The 18,986-nt window shown below is 51.9% G+C and overlaps 6 protein-coding genes across 6 annotated transcripts; 5 read left to right on the top strand and 1 right to left on the bottom strand.

Annotated features, from left to right (window-relative positions):
• Positions 1–1,661: 1,661 nt before the first annotated feature.
• On the top strand, positions 1,662–3,780 carry AKAW2_31130A (LMBR1 domain-containing protein; the record flags this gene model as incomplete). Its single annotated transcript, XM_041687720.1, has 2 exons — positions 1,662–1,963; positions 2,043–3,780. 2 exons carry the CDS (start codon positions 1,662–1,664, stop codon positions 3,778–3,780), a joined length of 2,040 nt encoding a protein of 679 aa, XP_041541577.1.
• Positions 3,781–5,440: 1,660 nt separating this feature from the next.
• AKAW2_31129A (BAG family molecular chaperone regulator) lies at positions 5,441–6,634 on the top strand (the record flags this gene model as incomplete). The annotated part of the gene is made up of 1 exon (XM_041687719.1): positions 5,441–6,634. One exon carries the CDS (start codon positions 5,441–5,443, stop codon positions 6,632–6,634), a length of 1,194 nt encoding a protein of 397 aa, XP_041541576.1.
• Positions 6,635–9,330: 2,696 nt separating this feature from the next.
• AKAW2_31128A (uncharacterized protein) lies at positions 9,331–11,048 on the top strand (the record flags this gene model as incomplete). The annotated part of the gene is made up of 2 exons (XM_041687718.1): positions 9,331–9,429; positions 9,546–11,048. The coding sequence occupies 2 exons, from the start codon at positions 9,331–9,333 to the stop codon at positions 11,046–11,048; spliced, it is 1,602 nt and encodes a 533-aa protein (XP_041541575.1).
• Positions 11,049–11,742: 694 nt separating this feature from the next.
• Positions 11,743–12,241, top strand: AKAW2_31127A (glutaredoxin; the record flags this gene model as incomplete). The annotated part of the gene is made up of 3 exons (XM_041687717.1): positions 11,743–11,797; positions 11,896–11,994; positions 12,081–12,241. 3 exons carry the CDS (start codon positions 11,743–11,745, stop codon positions 12,239–12,241), a joined length of 315 nt encoding a protein of 104 aa, XP_041541574.1.
• Positions 12,242–12,418: 177 nt separating this feature from the next.
• On the bottom strand, positions 12,419–13,732 carry AIM18 (chalcone isomerase domain-containing protein; the record flags this gene model as incomplete). The annotated part of the gene is made up of 1 exon (XM_041687716.1): positions 12,419–13,732. The coding sequence occupies one exon, from the start codon at positions 13,730–13,732 to the stop codon at positions 12,419–12,421; it is 1,314 nt and encodes a 437-aa protein (XP_041541573.1).
• A 2,998-nt stretch (positions 13,733–16,730) lies between these two features.
• AKAW2_31125A (putative extracellular exo-polygalacturonase) lies at positions 16,731–18,167 on the top strand (the record flags this gene model as incomplete). Its single annotated transcript, XM_041687715.1, has 4 exons — positions 16,731–16,994; positions 17,049–17,415; positions 17,476–17,675; positions 17,727–18,167. The coding sequence occupies 4 exons, from the start codon at positions 16,731–16,733 to the stop codon at positions 18,165–18,167; spliced, it is 1,272 nt and encodes a 423-aa protein (XP_041541572.1).
• Between the last annotated feature and the right edge of the window lie 819 nt (positions 18,168–18,986).

The following is an 18,986-nucleotide window of genomic DNA, read 5'->3' as shown; positions in this document are numbered from 1 at the left end:
TCCATCCATAATTCCTACCGCTACTCAATCGGACTTTCTAGAGGCGCGTGTGTACGCTTTGCCCCACTACTGGCAATCCCTCTGGTTCCGTGGGACGATAGCCTACCCAGCGACTAGATAGATAGCAGTCTACTAGTAGATAACCTGCACTAATATTCAAAGAGGGCGAGCTGAAGTCAGATGAACTAACTGCAATCATTCTCAGCTTGGGTCCACTGCATTACATCCAAAGTCGTGTCAACTGAATCGATGGATGTTCCTGCGTCCAAATAGTTTTTTTCCAAGTATGTAGAGATCCCAACAGGAGTCTGAACCAAGCTGTCTGTCTGTGCGGATGGAAGTGCGGTAACAAGGACCGTCCTACAATACTTGATCTTTACGCTCCGGTTGTTGCTTTCCGGTCTATCCATTGCTAGCTCAATAAAGTGAGTGTCTACCTTGCAGACACTGAACCAAATGAAGTAATAGCACATAGCGTCCGTACGCGGCAGACCAAAAATGACTACTAAGTTCCGATGCGCGAATAGAAGCCATGGCCATCTGCCAGTCGACCGTACGACCTACTCACTAGGGCGACTGTGGGTGTCAATGCTGTCTCCCCCCCTTCCAATCCATTTCTATCGATTGACAATCTGGGTCATTTTCCATTCTTCATTTTCCATCCTTCGAATCAGATTACTATAAATGTAAACATGTTTCACAACACTCTCTTCATCTCACAGTTCCCCTGATCAAGACGAAGTCAAAGCTAACATCGATATCTCTGCGTTCAGAGATCTTGTTCATGAGCCTTGGGGGAGTGTTCTTTCTACAACTAAGGACAGAGTTTGGGTGGCGGGTAGAATGAAGGTAAGGTGTTTCCTTCAACCTGCAAAGTAGAAAGAGGAAAGAAGAAGTGAGCAGGGAAAGCGGCGGCTGAAACACGCGGTGCTTCGGGCTAGTCGGGATCAGTATTGCATTTGCAAGTCGGACTGCACTTCATAGGATGAGGTATTAACCATGCCACTCTACAGCTCTGAAAATATAGGGCAGTCATGTTCTAAGAAAGATCAAGCAATGAAATGGGATGATATATCCAGCGGGAGAACTTCCATCCTTCCCGTTTCAACTCCCCCACGGGTGACCGACCAGGCACGGAGTCGATCGCAGGCACCGCCGTGATCATCCGTCCGTATCCATCGGGCTAGTGTCGAATGCGGGCAAAAGCGTCAGCCAAGTGGACCTGACTAAACAATGCCTTAAAAAGTACTCGTCCGCCTGTTGCTTCTTTTAGCAGCGGGACACGTCAGGTGATACCACGTGACGCGGGTGCTGTCGTCACCAGATGGATGCACTTTGATTAGCATCGACCAACAACGACGAGCTTTGGGAAATGAGATGATCCATAAAACTGTCCTCGTTTCCATTATCACCTCTCTGTCTGTCCGGTCCCTTTTTTCCGCGTCCTGTCTAGCCCCCAAAACCTTCTTTGCATGCTTCTGCAACCCCCCTGGATCTCTTGGGTCAAACAGTCTCTCTTTTTAAGTTAACTTACGATGATTATTATTGATTGATTGACTGATCCGATCGATCAAGACCCTGGATTTCCCCGTACTGCGACTAGTTCCTCCTACTACCTCCTTCCTCCGCTGCCGCATGTCGAACGCCCCTCCAGAATCGCCATGATTTCCGCATCACCGGTTCCCGTGGGGTCCAGCGTCTTTTTTACTTTGGCCCTCCTTACGATCTCTGTGCTAGTTTTGTTACTTCTGCGACGCTTTCTCACTCTCCGCGCGACTCCGGCCTACCTTTCCATCCCCGTCTTCCTTGCACTCGCGCTTCCGGCCAGTGTAGTTCTTCTAGTGCCAATTGATCTAGCATCGAGCTCGCGCGATGGCGGAGGCCCCACGGCCATCTGGCTACCCGACCGTCTAATTCTCGTCTCCTGGCGCATTGCTTACTGGCTGATCTTTGTGCTGACATGGTAGGTGATGTGCAGCACGATGTGTCCGGTCGCAACCGTCACAATCTAGATCAATCACTAACGCTTTACTTCCTCTCAGGGCCATCCTTCCTTTACTCGGAGAATACATTGATTCGGGCTACCGTGACCCGAAGGGTCGCATTCAATATTCCATTCGTTCCAATGCGCGGTACCAACTGATTGTTCTGTGCTGTGCAACGGTCGGATTAATCTACATCTCGATCCAGAATGGCTTTGAATTCACCTCGATTAAGACGCTAGTGATGGCTCTTGCATATGTTTGGGGTTTGGTTCTGGCCATCTATCTGATGGGTCACGGACTTGTGTCCATTCCCCGCACGCTCTTCCGTAACTCCAACGTCAGTGGTCGTCTGCGAAGAATCCAAGCACATGCTCCGAAACTGCACGACCGTTTGATGGACGCCATTAATGACCTGGAAAGCTTGGAGTCGCAAGTTGCTCAATTGCAGCGTCGCAAAACGGGCACCGCTCGTGATTTTCAGGAATGGATCGATGAATTGGCAGAGACGTCGAACCCGCCCGAGCTGCGTTCGGGGCTCTTGGAACATGCGGACGGGCCCGGCACTATCCCTGCCGTCATTACTGAACGTTACCTTGCGGACTTGACCCGACGTCTTCAGCGCGCTCGGCATCAGAAGGCTCGCTTCGTCGATGAGTGGGATCGCTTGGTCCTATCCGCAGCAGACATGCAGGCAATTATCAATGCGTCGGCATCTAAGAAGCTCGAGTTTATTCACTCCCCCCATCGATCATCTTGGCTCCCGAGCCTGAACTTCCTGAGTCCCTATATGCGCTACCACCTCTATGTGCATGTCATTCCAAACGTACGACTTGCACTAGGCGCAGTTTTCTCGGCGGCTTCCGTGTGCGTTGTCTGGTCGGAGTTGGTCAAGTCCTTGGCACCTCGGCTATCCGTTGTGACGCTATCTATAGTGTCTTACCACAAGGAGCCTGCGCCGGTCGACTTTGGGCGCCAATTGATTGCCTCTGCTTGGCTGCTGTACATGTGCTCGGCAGCTTTAGTAGGTGTGAACGACGCCAAAGTGTGGGGCAACCGTGCTTTGGTCCGCCGAAACACGTACGGGGAGAGCGCCTGTTGGTATGCGGGGCTAGTCGCCAGACTGACAGTTCCCATCGCTTACAACTTCTTGACCTTTTTGCCTGCGACCGTCCGGCAGAACACTACTTTTTACAAGTTCTTGGGCCGGTTCATTGACCTTACCCCGCTCGGAAAGGGCTTTGATTACTTCTTCCCGGTCTTCATTCTGGTGCCTATCGGTGCCACCCTATTCAATCTCTACGGTCGCGTCCAAAATATCTGCAGCTGGGGTCTTCTGGAAGAAGAAGACGATGATCTGGAGAACAACCCCGGTGGCTACGGACTAGGTGGGTGGCGAGAGGGGCGTGATCTTATCGACCGGGAGCTCAACGGCCTCGGCTCTTTGGGACTCTCCCCTCGTGGCGGTCGGTCACCTCGCCCGTCCAGTCGCATTGACGATGACACGCCAGCATTCTCCTCCTCGCGCACCGCGCTGCTGGAGAATTCTAGAACCCCTCGGGCCTCCAGAGGTACACCCGCCACGACTCCGTTGATGGAAGATGAGGATGAAGATAACTTTTTCCAGTCCTTCGCTCATCGAGTGAGGAACACATTTGAAACCGCCAGCAAGCCCCAGTGGCTGCAGGGCGACTCCTTCCGTCTCCCCAGATGGATGGGCAGTGAAAGCAATGATGGTGATAGCGGACTGGCAAGGTGGTTTGGTGGTCGACCAGCACCTGGCGGAGTCCGACTGTAAGAACACTGACCGGTCGGTAATGTAACCTGACTTGCTGCATGGCGAAGGCGTTGCTGGTAGACACTTTTACATGGTAATGTTTATAGATGTACATAGTATATATAGCTCTCAATGACAGTTTTGCGCTTATCCTGTATATACACTTTGTTTGTAGACTACCCCAGCCGCTTCACATCTAGCCACAGATAGTATCCAGCAACATACTGATTTCTCAATGCAGTTCTAGCGATACCCAACAAACACCATGAATATCACAGTAAGCATGAGCATCAACCTTTATCTTCATACTATCTCATCTCCTCTAGCATGATCTCTCCCGATCACAACGGCTGCGGGTAAACCTAGATACTAGATAACCTGCTACCCACTCACCTGTTTTTAGTGCCATGTCGATCACGCTGCAGGAGTCAGGGTAAGCAAGCAAGCAAGTAAGCTAAAACCCCCATGTCCAGCATGATACAGCAGGTAGGTAGGTACCTGACACCTGCTGGTCATATCGAATGCATATGCATATCACTTTAGACAAGGGGGCGTGCTGACACAGGATGGATGGATGGATGGATAAGCCTGATGAAGGTTCTAGTAGGCAAATGGATAGAGGAATAGTATTACTTTGGCACTTGGTTATCCTTCAAGCAAATAGAACACTAAGTCCAGATGAGGAACTCAACATAGTACATATACACTAAGGATTAACTTCTCCAAACTCCCTATTTGAGATATATGTCTATCCGGTCGCTGTTCTCGAGCCAAAGTTTTATCTAACTGCTGTATTCTGCTGCCAGGTATCTAACTATCATTCTGAATGGGTTGAGACGGGCGGGGTCAATGTCCTGTCCTCGTATTTGTAGCGTTAGTTCTGACATGGATAGCCAGACTTAGTTCTGGATCATGTCGATCGGTAGGTAGGTAGGTAACTTTCATTGTTTACCTCTAGAACTGTTTTGCCACTCAGCAGCTGAGGGTTTGCTGCCTATAAGGCTCCAAGAGCGAAAAAAAAATAAAATAAAGGGTTGGTGTTTTTTTTTTTCTGCGAAAATGAGACCCAATCTGACGTGCGCAGTGCATAGCCACGTGTGGTCGATCAGATGGGCTGGTAGCCTATGAAGAAGAGGGGGTAATGTAGGGTCTTGTGTGTAGGTTGGTTGTGTTTGGTCTGTTGGGTGTTATATTGAAGTACTTTGGTGCGGTATATTTCTCCAGTGGTGATATTGTAATATAGATAGTATGAGTATGCCTGGGCGGGGAGAATATACATTTGAGTCACTGGCTTGGCAGATTATACTTTTCCCCTGTAAGCCTTGAAGACCACATGGTGTGGCTCGTGTTGTTGTTTGTCGTGTGAGGAGGAAGGAGAAAAAGCAATGAGAAAGGCACAGCAGTCTTGTCAGGAGATCATTAGTAGTAAGTACTGGAGGATATATGCCTGTCTGTCTTGAGCAACAAGTAACTAGTAAGTAGTACCACCAAAGTAAGTTGACTGCGCAACTCCGATTGCGGGCAGCTGCTCCACCGCAGGATTTGCGGCTGCGGCAAAAAAAAAGCCCTCTCCGCCTTATCTGCCTGGTCCGGAGCTAAAGTGGCCATCTTCCATGACCTCAAACACGCCCTTCCCCTGTCGTCATCCCCCTTCATTGCCTCGTGCCCTGGCCGTCAATCCATGAGCCAGCTGCTCTCGCACATTTCTCTGTCCTCGCTGGGCGAGACGTGTGCATCCTACTTAGACCACGTCACCACCAACCTTCCTCCGTCCTTGTACACTCTCCACCATCAACTCATCGCCACGCTCTCATCAGCCAAAGACTCGACTCCCCTGCGCCTGCTTACGCCTTGGCCCGAACTACTAGCGGACCACCCCGACGGCGCATACACCACACCCGTCGCTTACACTCTCATCGTCTGTACAATTGTCATTCTCGTCATGTCCTGGCGCACTCCGTTCGCCAACTTCTGGCGCCGTGGTTACACCAACGTCGACAATACCCCCCAAGTCACCGACAACGACTACAGCTACATCACACAAGATGATATCGTCAACCCACCCGCAAACACGTATCGCAATCAATACGCAGGAGCGGAGGACACCGAGCCCGACACTCTTATTCTGAAACACCGCAAGGAAAAGTACGATCTGCACTTCCCGGCTTACGCTATCAACGACGGCGCCCTCAGCGTGGGTCAACTGAGACAGCGGGCAGCGGAGGCGACGCGCACCCCTGATCCGAAGCGGATCAAACTGCTCTACAAGGGGAAGTTGTTGGACAACGACTCGCTGCCGTGTCGGTCGGAGGGTCTCAAACAACAGTCGGAAGTGCTATGTGTCGTCTCCGGAGTGGAGCCGGGGGAGAGCTCGCCCAGTGAATTGTCCGAGGCGGAGGCTGACAGGAACGCGGAATCCGCCCGTCAGGAGGGATCTGGTCGCAAGAAGTCGGGCAAGAACAAGAAGCGCAACAGCAAGAATAAGAGGAAGGGCGGAAAGCAGGCCGACGGCTCAAATACCCTCCCACCTCCCGCCGAAGAACCTCCGCGCCCGTCCAACGGAACCGGCATGCCGCCCCCAGCACCCAATCTGAAGTCGTTCAACAACCCGATCGACCAAGTGAACGCTCTGTCGTCGTATCTGCAACGGGAGCTTGTTCCTCTCTGCGAGGACTACATCACGAACACACCGGCGGATGCCAAGTCGCGCGAGTTCGAGTATAAGAAGCTGACGGAGACGATCCTGGCGCAGGTTCTTCTGAATGCGGACAACATCAACCCCGACGGTGTGCAGGAGATCCGTGATGCGCGTCGGGCTCTTGTCAAGTCAGCTCAGAACGCGCTCAACAGTCTGGACCAGGTCAGCAGGACATGAGACGTCGCGGCTGGCAAATTATGCAACTTTTGCTTTTTCTTCTGTACATGAGAGATGGGGATATTCCATGGAAAGATGATCATAATAATACAACGAAATAGAGAACACATTAACCTTTTGCTACCTTCATTTGCTTCGCTTTGCTTGGGTCTGTCTGTCGGGTGCCATCCAGGAGCTACTTACCTAGAACAGATAGACCCCCCTCGTGCATCGAGACCATTACCACAACTGAGTTCATGCTGCACATACATACAAATGCTGCGGGTTTTACCTATGATTTGCATGGGACGGCGTCCGGACGAGAAATGAATGGGCTGGTGGTTGGGGGTTTGGTTCCTTGCAGGATATTGATTGCGATAGTCCGTACAAATCAGTGTGTTTCTACCACTTGCTTACTTACATATATTTCACACATACATAAGTACATGTGGACCACGTGTTCAAGTAAGTACTGAGTTAAGTAGTATTCGGGTGCGGTGAACTACTAGATCATGAGCGCAAGATACTCTCCGAGCCAACCACAACACTCACTCATGGTCGGTCAGGTCAATCAAGGATATCCTGGTTAAGACACAACCCTCAAAGTTCAGGGTGACCTTGGTCAGAACAAACCTTGACGTTGATGTTCAGCCTGTCAGCGCTCGTGGCGTAGACCACGGAGCAAGCCATCTGGTGATTAGAAGTTGCTGTTGGTAATGGGCGATACTGGTACTGTCTGGTCATGGTTTGGGTAGGTAAAGGCAAGGAGGTTGTTACAAGTAAGTTGGGAATTTACCCGACTTGTGACGGTGAGGCTATCAGATTGGAATTGGGGATAGCAACTTCAATTTATAATTTATTTTTTGTAAGCAATTGAGTTTTGCTTCTGTCTCTAACAAGATGCAGAGAGAGTGATAGAGTCATGGTTTCTTCTTTCAATCCCGCGGAACTGTAACTGGCAGGGTTTGGGTAGATCATACTAACGGTGTCTACTAGTACACAAGTACAGTAGTAGTGGAAGGTGTCACTGTGATGGGAGATCTACTTCCTACTTACCAGGAGGATCCTGAACTAGTGGCCTCGCTTAAAAATGCAAGATGGGAGAGATGTATCACAACGCAATCGAGAACAGAAACTCAAAGATGTGACTTGAAGTATTTAAATTAAGTCCTTCCCCCTTAGCCTCGGTTGGCGTTCTCGATGTCATATCGACCCGTCACTGGGGAAATTGCATATTTGTATCGATCCAGCTCCTCGGTGCTCAAGGCAGACAGGCAAACAATAGGCAGACCTTGGATCTCAATATACGGAATTCCCTCAATTTATGAGAGAAAAAATATTTACAGTATGTAGGTAGTAAGATGGAATCAATGTGAGGGCTCAGCTGCAGGGTATGGGAAAAAGTACAGAAATACTGTAGATAGACTGCACATGGACGTTGACGGGGAAGAGAGGGAAAAAGAACAGTTTTCGGTGCCAGTCAGTTGGGAAACGATGGATCGACAGTGAGATGTACTCCTTTTGGGGTTTAGTTTAACACAGTTTAGTTCTCGAGGCAATTGCTGGGAATTGTTCTTTTCTTTTTCTAGTCGGCGATGGTCGGAGTGATTGGCCAGACCAGTTCTAGGCTTGTCTGATAGTCACCGGGAAGCTAATCCTGAAGGAGATTGGGACTTTTCCCCCCCCCCCCCGTGTCTCTCTCTCTATTCTGCTTCTCTGTCTTGGTTCTCGACATTATTCTCTTTCTCTCTCCCTCCCGTTTCTCCTCTTCTCCTCCCCTCTCATCTTTTAGCCCTTCTTCTTCCCTTCCATTCGGCTTCTTCTGGGTTGGGACCCTTGGACAGTGCACTTCCTCTATTCTTTTCTTCCTCATCTTATACCTACTTACTATCTCTATTGAGGTTTTCTTTAATCAGCTTCCCCCGGAGTGTCAACGAATCAGTTTTGGCGCCACGGGTCCAGCCACATCTCTTTGCAACCACTCCTTTTCCTTGGGCTTTTTCCTTCCCCTCCTCTTCTTCCTTCTCCGCCTCTCCTCTTTCTTCCTCTTCTCCTCCTCCCAGTCGTTTGACTCTTTACTCTTCTCTGCCCCTCATCGAAGCTCATCCATTTTCTTTCCTATCCATTTAACTTTCCCCCCTAATTCATCTACCTCGACACCATTCCATTTTCTTCCAATCCCCCGACCGATCCTGATTCTCGGATCCCGACGCTGCTAGCCGTCTGCCAACCGCCGTCGGCCTATAATAGTGCCCAGCCCGGAGTTACGTCCACGGTACCCATCCCGCCGGTCCCTGACTTCCTCTTCCACCCCCCCGGGAATTAACATATTGCGCTGCAATTTTAAGGCTCCGGCTTCTCCACTTCCCTGGCTGTTTACGATTTCCTCCTTTCGGAGCATCTCTCGTGTTCCGCTTCTTCCCCCCTTTCCCACCGACTCGTGCCCTCCATCTCCCCAACCACCTACCCCTCACATCGTACATACACTTGTTGGAGTCTCGGCTTAGGGGGTCTTCGAGACAAACGGTCCAGCACAATTGCTGTTTCTGGTCTGTGCGCTACTGGGATGGCCTGATCGGGGAACAAGACGGGAAGGGCAAAAAAAATTATTCACCTAGTGATCATCAGACTCTCTTTAATCATCCTGCACGCACCTTCGCCGCACCACGGGTTCCAGCTGGCCTGGACTTGACTGAATCTTAATAATTGCTGTTGGAATGGCGGGGACAGCTACCGCGACTTACACGACAGATGTTTGGACGTCACCCAGCGTAGATGGGAGTCAGTGGGAGTACGCTGTCCCGATTCGACAGGATGTAAGTGTGTTACACTCCCGACATACCTTTCTGCGGTGCTCTGATGCATTCGTGCCGATCGTTCGGGCCTTCGCGGGCCAAAAGCCGGACTGGCATGCTAACCTGGGTTTCGGTAGAGTACTAAGCATCGCTCCAAATCACGGTCCTCCCACGATTCACACGCCAGGTCCAGGGAGCGTAATTCCAAGGGCTCTCGCAGCTCCTCGCTATCGCGTCACGCCTATGCTCACGAGCACTTGACCTCCCGGGGCCGCCCACAAGCTAGCCACAGCCGACGCGGAAGTGAAGCAGGCAGCTCACGCTCAATCTACGGACACGATGTAGCCAGTCGTAGCGCCGGCAACGTCAAAGACTCGACGGATTCTCTTTATCGAAAGGGGTCGGTGAGGCACGGCGAGTGGCACGAGGGAATGGGCATGTATACGGACGAGATCGACCAGGACAATTGGATCCATCGCGACAAGCTGGCCAAGATTGAGAGTGAGGAGCTGCAGCAGGCCGCCATTCTGCTACAACGTCGGGCGGGTGAGGGCAACAAGACGCGCACAAAGAACTACGACTCGTATGGAACACCTGCCAGCTCCCCACCGACCGAGCAACTGGAACCCTGGCCCAGTTTGCACGGCGATTCCCAGTTCCGGGAACATAGCGGGTCTCCAACCTTCCCAGAAGAAGGTGAAGAGCGTGGAAGGTGGGATTCTCGTCGACAGGAAGACGGCATGGCCAATGGAGCGGCCGGCTTCTATCGCAACCCCGGACTTCGCAAAAGCTCTTCGCGGATACCCATTCCCTCGGGTATCCCAGTACCGGTCTCTCCCAATCCCGAGAACGGCGGACGGGAATTCTCCAAGCAGCGCAGCCGCGCGAATACCCACGGGGATGACGATGCTTTGTCCTTCGGGATGCCCCGTCGGGCTAGTGAGCCGATGTCGGTGGACTCTGCCCAGAACATTACTCCGGCAGGAAGTCGGCCTGGCAGTCGCGGGAACACTCTACAAAATGCGGCCGGTAGGAAGACCACCAAGGGCGGTGCTACCAATCGCAAGACGTCGGCTCCTCCGTCGACTACACGAAAGGCGACCCCGAGAAGCCGGGCACCGTCGAGCACGTTGCGGGCCACTAAAGCCGCTGAAAATCGTCCCATTAACCGGCCGGAAGGCGACCCTCCGTGGTTGGCGACGATGTACAAGCCCGATCCACGTCTTCCGCCTGACCAGCAGATTCTTCCCACACATGCACGACGCATGCAGCAGGAGCAGTGGGAGAAGGAAGGCAAGACGCCTACCACGTATGATCGGGAGTTTGCTCCGCTAGCCATCGGGCCGGACGGGCCAAAGCCCTCTGAGAAGCCGGCACCCAAGGAAGAGGAGCCGGAGCCGGAGCCGATCGAACAGAACGAAAAGGTGGAGAAAGAAGAAGTGCAAGAGCAGAAGACCCCGAACTTGGAGACACCGTCCAAGGAGTCGGGACGGCCGAACTCAGGCACGGGCTACAGCACGATGCCGCGGGTACATGAACCACCACAGGCGGCGCTGCAGCCAAAATGGAGCCCGCCAGTGGTGACTGCGCAGGAACCGCCGCCGAAGGAGAAGGGCTGCGGATGCTGCATCGTGATGTAGGGGGAGGACGCATTCGTTTTGAGTGGCATATGTCCGTCATTTAAGATACCTATTTCCTGCATTGTGGATTTGTTTTTTTCAGCGAGCTGGGTGGTGTTTGATCTGACTAGGATTTTAATAGCTATCCACCTTTTACTTCTTGTCGTTCCTTGGAGACATTTTACTCTCATTTGATTCCCTATCTGTTGATTCCAGTGTTTGTGCACTTGCATTGAGCGGTCATTACGACATCACGCGTCTTTCCTTGAACATGCATTGATTTTCTTTGTGCATATCGTTATAGACAAAGTTCACAATTATATTCAATATTTATTGCAATCGTATACAACAACATATACATAGTTAAAGTGACCGTTCTAGAACCCCCCATATAACCCGTCATTAATAAGCCACCCCCCAGCACCCCTCATTACATAATCACCCTAGCGCACCTTGCGTAATCCGACCATCCGCTCTCCTCATTCCATCATTCATCCATTCATTCATTAATTTATTCCATCCTATCTGATCGATTCCATCATCCCGCTGAAACCTTGATTAAACCCATTCCACCCAATCTTATAAATAACCCCACTTCCCCCTCCCTCCTCCTCCTCTCTTCTCTTCTTTTTAGATTAGACTACCAGTCAATACCGCCACCATTTCCTCCATCTTCACTCGTCTCTTCGGCTCTTTTGCCGCTCCTTCTCCCACCATGTCCGCCGCTGCTAAGACTAAGGCCCAGACCTTGATTAATGAGAATGGCGTTGGTAGGTTACCCCCCATTCCCAGCATTGATATATCATATTGTGTCATACATAGTGGAGAAACCAATTTGCTAATCTTAATCCCATTGGGAATGGTGCAGTCGTCTTCTCCAAATCCTACTGCCCCTACTGCCAAGCAAGCAAGAACTTGCTGAATGAGCTCGGCGCGAAGTACACTGCTCTTGAGTTGGATCAGCTGCGTAAGACACCCCCCCTTTCTTCTATCTAGGTGTGATGTGTGTATGGTATTAAGGGCCATGCTAATATAATATAATATGGGTTCTAGCCGACGGAGCCGACCTCCAGGACGCCCTCCAGGAAATCTCCAACCAGCGCACCGTCCCCAACATCTTCATTAGCCAGAAGCACATTGGTGGAAACTCGGACTTGCAGAGCAAGAAGGGTGCGGAGCTGAAGGGGTTGTTGGAGGCTGCTGGTGCTTTGTAGATTTTCCATCCCATCTATGATTTTTTGTCTGCGAAGCAGTGATAGGGGGAGTAATGATAGATAATTGATTGATCAGATCAGATCAGATCATATATAATACATACATACACTACATACTCAAACACCAGAAATAGGAAAGGAGTATAGAGAAGAGACAGACAAAGAGAGAGGGGGGGATTATACAGTCCCAACCGGCCTCTCCACAACGCCCATAATCCCATCCACCACACTGCGTCTGGCCCCCTCACTCGAGACATTCTTCCCCGCCAAATAATTCAACCACACCAACCGACTAACCCTCTCATCCTTGACCCTACCCAAATACCTATCCGGCAGCGCATCCTTCCCATCACCACCACCCTGAACCAACACATCCAACTGCCCCTTCTTGCCCCTCGCCAACACCAACACCTGTCCCTTGGGCACACTCTTCCTCTGTCCACCTCCAAAAAGGCCCTTAAACTCCCCCATAGCCTGACCAAACTCCTCGCCCTCAAACTCCCCCTTACCACCACCCTCAACCTTATTATACCTCTGGGCCCTACCCGTAATCCCCCTCACCCACCCATCCCTCAAATGCAAGAAATCCGTATTCCGCGTCGGCACGACCCGAAACGCCGTCCTCAACCCATCCTTCTTCAACAACATATCCCACGCCTGCTCCCCCTTCTCCGCATCCAACAACAACTCCCTCAACTTCTCCCTCTCCATCGACACCAACGACGTCGCAGCCGTAGCCCCCACCTCATTATCAATCACCGACTCCGTCCCCTCCCCGGGAGGATGCACCGCCGTGCGCACCAATCGTGATTGCAGCTCCGCCAAGTCCTCCTTCGCAACATACAATCCCACAACGTACACCTGGAAATTGAGGAACGAAACCGTCCGAATACCCAGTCCTAGGAGATGGTATTCCTCCTCCTCACCCTGCGAAGCAGGAGCCAAATCCGTCGCAGACGCAGGAATATTATCCTCACTCTCCAACCACTTCGGCAGATGAATCACCGCCGGGAAATGCGGGATCGAGCTCGTTCCTGTCTCCACTTGGTCGGGGTTTCCGCTGGCGGATTGAATGTGCGTTAGCGTGGGCTTTGTCGGGAAGCCCGTGCTGGGACCGTCGAGTTTGGTGCTGCCGTTGTCGGTGGTGTTTTCGATTTCGACTCCGTCGGTGGTGGTGGTGGCGGTGGTTTGTTCCAAACCGAATACGTCCGCTTTGATCACCCCGTACATTCCGACCGCGCATACGACCATCCCTGTCGCTGAGATGTACATCGAGCGTTTGCTCCGCGCGAGGTCTTGTTCGCGGCTGCGGGGCGCGCGGGCGGCGCTGCGGAGGGGGTTGCTGGCTGTGGTGCTGGTGGTGCTGGAGCGGAGGGTGCGGGTTGTGCTGTAGAGGCGAGTTTTGGGGAGGTTGGTGGAGGCGTGGAGGTGTTGGGCGCAGGTGCGCCATTGGGCGCGGGCGGCGCGGAGGGAAGGGGGTATCGGTGGCATCTTGTTTGTTTGTGTGTGTGTGTTGTGTTGGTTGACTTGGTTTGGGTTGGAGATGGATGTAAAGTCTGGAGTATGGGGATGCGGTGGAAGTGAGCGGATCGGATGATTATTGACACGTGATTAGAACTGCCCTGATTGGACGGTTGAGGTAGTATATAGCATTTGGTGGGCATTGAGGTGGATTGAAGGTTACTATGCTATTTAATATCCTAGTATAAGTACTGTGTAATGATAATGTAGTTACTGCTACTGCTACTGCTACTGCACCACCACCTTGTACGTTCCGCCTCCGCTGACCGTCACTGTCGCCGTCGCGTTGGCATACTGTACCCCCCGGGTGATCTCCGTCCCGTCGATTTTGATAGATGGCTTCGCTGTGCCGACGAACGGCAGCGTCAGGTTTCCCTGGGTCCCGTGCGGAACTGTAAAGTCGAGCGTGTATCCCTTGTCTGTCTTTGACCATCCAGCCTGGAACTTTCCGAGTGAGGTCGTGAATCCACCCTCGGCGGACTGTAGATCGACAAACTGCGGGGCAATGCGCCAGGTCGCCCCCAGTGGAGATGTGACAGTGATCCCCACGATGTAGTTCGTCAGCGCCGACGTCGGTCCGGACGACCAGCCGTGCGAGTGTGACACATATGCCGTGTCATAGTAGTACCCGCGGTTACCGCGGTACCCGAACGTGCCGTTCTGTAGATAGCCTTCGATGACCGTGCTCTGTGTGCCGTTCGCGTTGTTGTAGTACCATCCCCAGCTGCGGCGGATTAGGTCCAGTGCTCGTTGTGGCTGTCCCACGGTCAGATGACCCTGGATCTCGAACGAGGAGATGAACGGGGAGATGTTCTCTGGCAGTTCGGGCGCCACGGCTCCAATCGGGGTCCAGTTGTCTGTTAGTCTTTCAGAAATGCTGGCGGCCCGGTCCGCATCCACGACCCCGAAGAGCAGGGCCATGCTGTTTGCGTCCTGAGGGTGCAGGGTGGTGTCGGTGGCGTTGTCTTTGAATGCGCCGTACGATTCGTCCCAGCAGTATTCGTTGATGGCTTGACGCAGCTTCTCGGCGCGGCTAGTCCAGGTGCTGGACAGGTCGCCTGAATCTCCGGCCCAGGTGGCGAGCTCTGCGCCTGTGTTGAGGGTGTGATACAAGCTGGGACTGTTAGGAAGGTAATGAGTGCATTATTAGGGCATTGCTCACATCATCTGCGCCTCGGAGTTGTTGTATCCCTGCTGCCATCTGGCCCAGTCGCGCGTGCCCGTGACGTTCAGCAAGCCGCTGGGATAAGTCACCTTGCCGTAGATATAATCCATCGCCTTCTGATAACCCTCCCAGTTTTGCTCGAGGAAATCGCTGTCGTTGGTATAGAGCATGTAGTTGTAGGTCCCGACCATCGTCCACATGTGGTACGTGTCCGAGTCTTTTTGGCTCAGCGGCGGGCCAGACTCATCGAATGCACCTGTCGAGTTGTTCTGCATAGCATCAGTATCTGAGATATAGCACAATCGCAATAGTGTGATCTTACCTGAGTGTCGTACATAACCTGCAGCGCATTCTTGACACTGTCCAAGTCGCCCAAACTCACAAACGCCGAAGGAACAGCAATCCCCATGTCACCCGGCCATACCGCACGGTCACGCTTCGCTCCGTCGACAATGATCGTATCACCAGGTCCAAGGGTGCAATTGTTCGCCCAGCCTTCGGCCATCGCTGGGATCTGACGCCCCGTGTCGGTCGGCACCTCGTTCGTCTGCAGAGTGTAGGCACCAGTATACCAGATCTTGTTGAGCAAGTCGTCATTGGAGTGGAAGGACCCCTGGTAGGCCTTCAAATTGGACCAGGTAGGCTGAAAGCCGATCTCCAAGCTCACATCCTCGATGTGAATGGTGGAGTTGTCGCTGGTGATCAGGAAAAGAGTTAGATAGCGGAATCCACCCCGCAAGCTCTTATCCGGCATCACATAGTAGTGGCTTCCGGCTTCGGTGAAATTACCGTAGAGTGCACCATCAGGGCCTTTGAAGCCTCCATTTGACGAGTCCGACCACTCTCCGATATAGTTCTTCGCTTCGGTGAAGGCCACACCTAGTGCACCAGTGCCTGTGGAGCTGAAGTTTACAGAAACAATGCCGCCAACCTCTTTTCCAAAGTCATAGACCACCAATGACCCGTTTCCATGAAGTGCAAATGGAGTATAGTCTTCCGTCTTATCCGGTTGCGTAATGAGAAAGAGCTTCTCTGGGTTCAGAGTTCTCGAAGATGGTGCGAAAATATTCTTCTCCCACGGCCCGGAGAAAGCGCTGTCGGTCGGACCAGAGCAAGTGGTGTTGCGCCAACAGCTTTGAGCAACTGAGAGAGGAAGTAGAGCGAGCACACCCGACAAGAGCCTGTGGCAGCGCATGGTTGCTGTCTTCTCTGTTCCGCAGACTGCAGCACCAATTACCACACCGAGCAACATCCATTCTCCACCAGGCACACGGGTCCATATAAACGTCTCATCTCGAGATAATGTTCCCCCGGGCTTTTGCCCAGAAAGCGAAGAGGGGTCGCTAGCTTCGAAGGATTAATATCGCTGGCGTGCTCGTGCGGGACGGATCGATTGGCTTAACGGGGCAGTCTGGGGTAAATTAGTCAGGTCGGTCTCGGCTGAATGGCGGATTGAATCAATCAAATATAAGCGAACAGGCAAGCTTTCTCACACGTTCAGGGGGGCGGCGTTGGTTGGCTGTGCAGCAGTAGGCTAGTAGGATGCCGGCGTCATTGGTGGAATTTCCTACAGAGAGCCCGTCGATCGTGCATAAAGGCGTCATTCCAATGCCAATGCATGGAGTTCTCCCCGGGTTTTCTCCGCACAGGGAAATTGAGGATATTAGTGGGATTTGTAGTTCGGTAGAAGTAGCACCGAAGTCTGGTCTGATCGTCCATCACCTCTAATGGAAGCCCCAGTCAGCATTCAATAAAGGAACCAATGCTCCCAGACACTTACAGCGCGCATCACCCGCGTTCATAATGCAACTAGCAGCTTCGGTTTCGCTCTTGCTCCTGGGGCTGGCCTCCGTTGGCCACGCAGGAAATGTGGAAAACAACCACAATGTCTGCACCGTGCGAGCAAACGGGGGCCATCAAGACGACGTCCCCAATATTATGGCGGCGTTCGAAGAGTGTGGCAATGGAGGTACCATCATTTTCCCCGAAGACCAATCCTACTGGATTGCGACAAGACTGCATCCAACATTGAAGGATGTGGCAATTGAATGGCGGGGAAAGTGGACAGTAAGACTCCCTCACCATCCATCTCGTGACCTGTGAAACACTGATTCGGTCCAGTTTTCCGACAATCTCACCTACTGGCGTAACAACTCCTACCCAATTGCGTTCCAAAACCACCATGCGGGCTTCATTATTAGCGGCGACAACATCACCATCAATGGCTATGGCACCGGCGGCATCGACGGCAATGGAAATACTTGGTACACAGCTGAGAAGGGCGACACACAGCCGGGGCGTCCGATGCCCTTTGTCTTCTGGAACGTGTCTGAAGTGGTTGTTGACAGCTTCTACGTTAAGGATCCGCCTTTATGGAGTATCAACATCATGAACGGGACTAATATGCGCTTCAACAACATCTACTGCAATGCCACGGCTGTGGATGCCCCGTGGGGTGACAATTGGGTGCAGAATACGGATGGTTTCGGTATGTTTTTCCATCCTTATCAGTGACTTGTACTAGGACTGACTAGTATCTCGTATTCAGATACTATGGACGCTGTCAACATCCAGCTCACCAACTTTGTTTACCAAGGTGGAGATGACTGCATCGCTATCAAGCCTCGCTCCTATAATATCGATATTCAGAACGTCACCTGCCGTGGTGGCAACGGCATTGCGATTGGCAGCTTGGGTCAATACCTGGAAGATAGTAGCGTAGCTAACATTCGTGTGGACAAGGTCAATGTACGTGATGTTTTCCCGGCCACCATCATCAGTAGTACTAACGGTGATCAGATCATCCGATACAACGAAGACATGCACAACAGCGCCTACCTCAAAACCTGGGTCGGAGCCCTCGTCCCCCAAAGTTCCTACGAAAGCGCTGGTGTGCCTCGTGGCGATGGCTGGGGCAGCATTCGTAACGTCCTCTTTTCAAACTTCAATGTACAGGGAGCGAGCGCTGGCCCTTCCATCAGCCAGGACAGTGGAGACAACGGTTCCTACGCGGGTACAAGCAAGATGTCGATCTCAAATGTTGCGTTTGTCAATTTCACGGGATGGGTGGATACTGATAAGTCAGTGGTCTCGACGGTCTCGTGCTCAGAGGTACATCCGTGCTATAATATCGACTACGACAACGTGGTGCTGTATCCAGGGAAGAATGCCACTACAGCTGGAACGGGGTCATGTAAATATACGGCGGATGGAGGTGTACATGGCTTGAGTGGATGCTGAGTGGTTTGATCGCTAGGGGAGCGACTTGGTTGGGTTGTGTATATACGACTGCATGTAAGAGGATCAATGGATGGCAGTACTATACTCTTGGCAACAGCTCGATCTTAATTTAAGCCAATGTATAAAACTTTTGCATACCATTCCCGCTTATCTGCTATGTTAATCTTCATCCTGACCCTTCGTCAATCTGATTAATTCTTGAACGCTGATCCCTGTTAATCATTCCATTCCTTGGGTCACTCACAACGATTGCCGCGATGTAACAAGCTACAAATAAGGTCGTCAGATAGTTTCCACTCATGGGAACCCCCACCCTTAACGGTGGATAATTCGGAAGAAACAGCTGCATCATCCCGGAGGACTCTGCGTTGCCAAGATGGGATGGAGGGGACATTGTACAACATTCAGTTAAGCACCCACCTAGCCATGATGATGATTCGCAAGCTAGGATGGGTGAAGGATATCTGCGTAGTGGGAGTGACAGTCGCGTACGTCACTGTGTAGGACAGCCCTCATTTCCAGCCAATTGAACGTAATTCAAGCGCCGTTTGCGCTTCCAATGATGATGTCTGCACTGTTTCCCTCCCACTCGGCATCTTTCGAGTGACGGGGAACCCAGAATAGAGATGTTTTCGGGTAAAAAAATCCGCTCGTCTCTCCCTCTTCTCCTTCTTCCACTTCCTCTCCCCTCTCGGCGTGCCATCTCCCGCTCTAGCAGTTCTGCGATGATGTCCTTTTATCGTCTCTTCTAAAAGTTCATTTGAATATTGATTCTGATATCTATCTTATACTCTTAAATTGTATAGTTCTACTTGTTAT

The sequence above is a fragment of the Aspergillus luchuensis genome, chromosome 3, assembly GCF_016861625.1.
Source record: "Aspergillus luchuensis IFO 4308 DNA, chromosome 3, nearly complete sequence".
Classification (NCBI taxonomy): Eukaryota; Fungi; Ascomycota; class Eurotiomycetes; order Eurotiales; family Aspergillaceae; genus Aspergillus; species Aspergillus luchuensis.
Note: the sequence above shows the minus strand (reverse complement) of the source record. Positions and strands in the feature narration are given on the sequence as shown.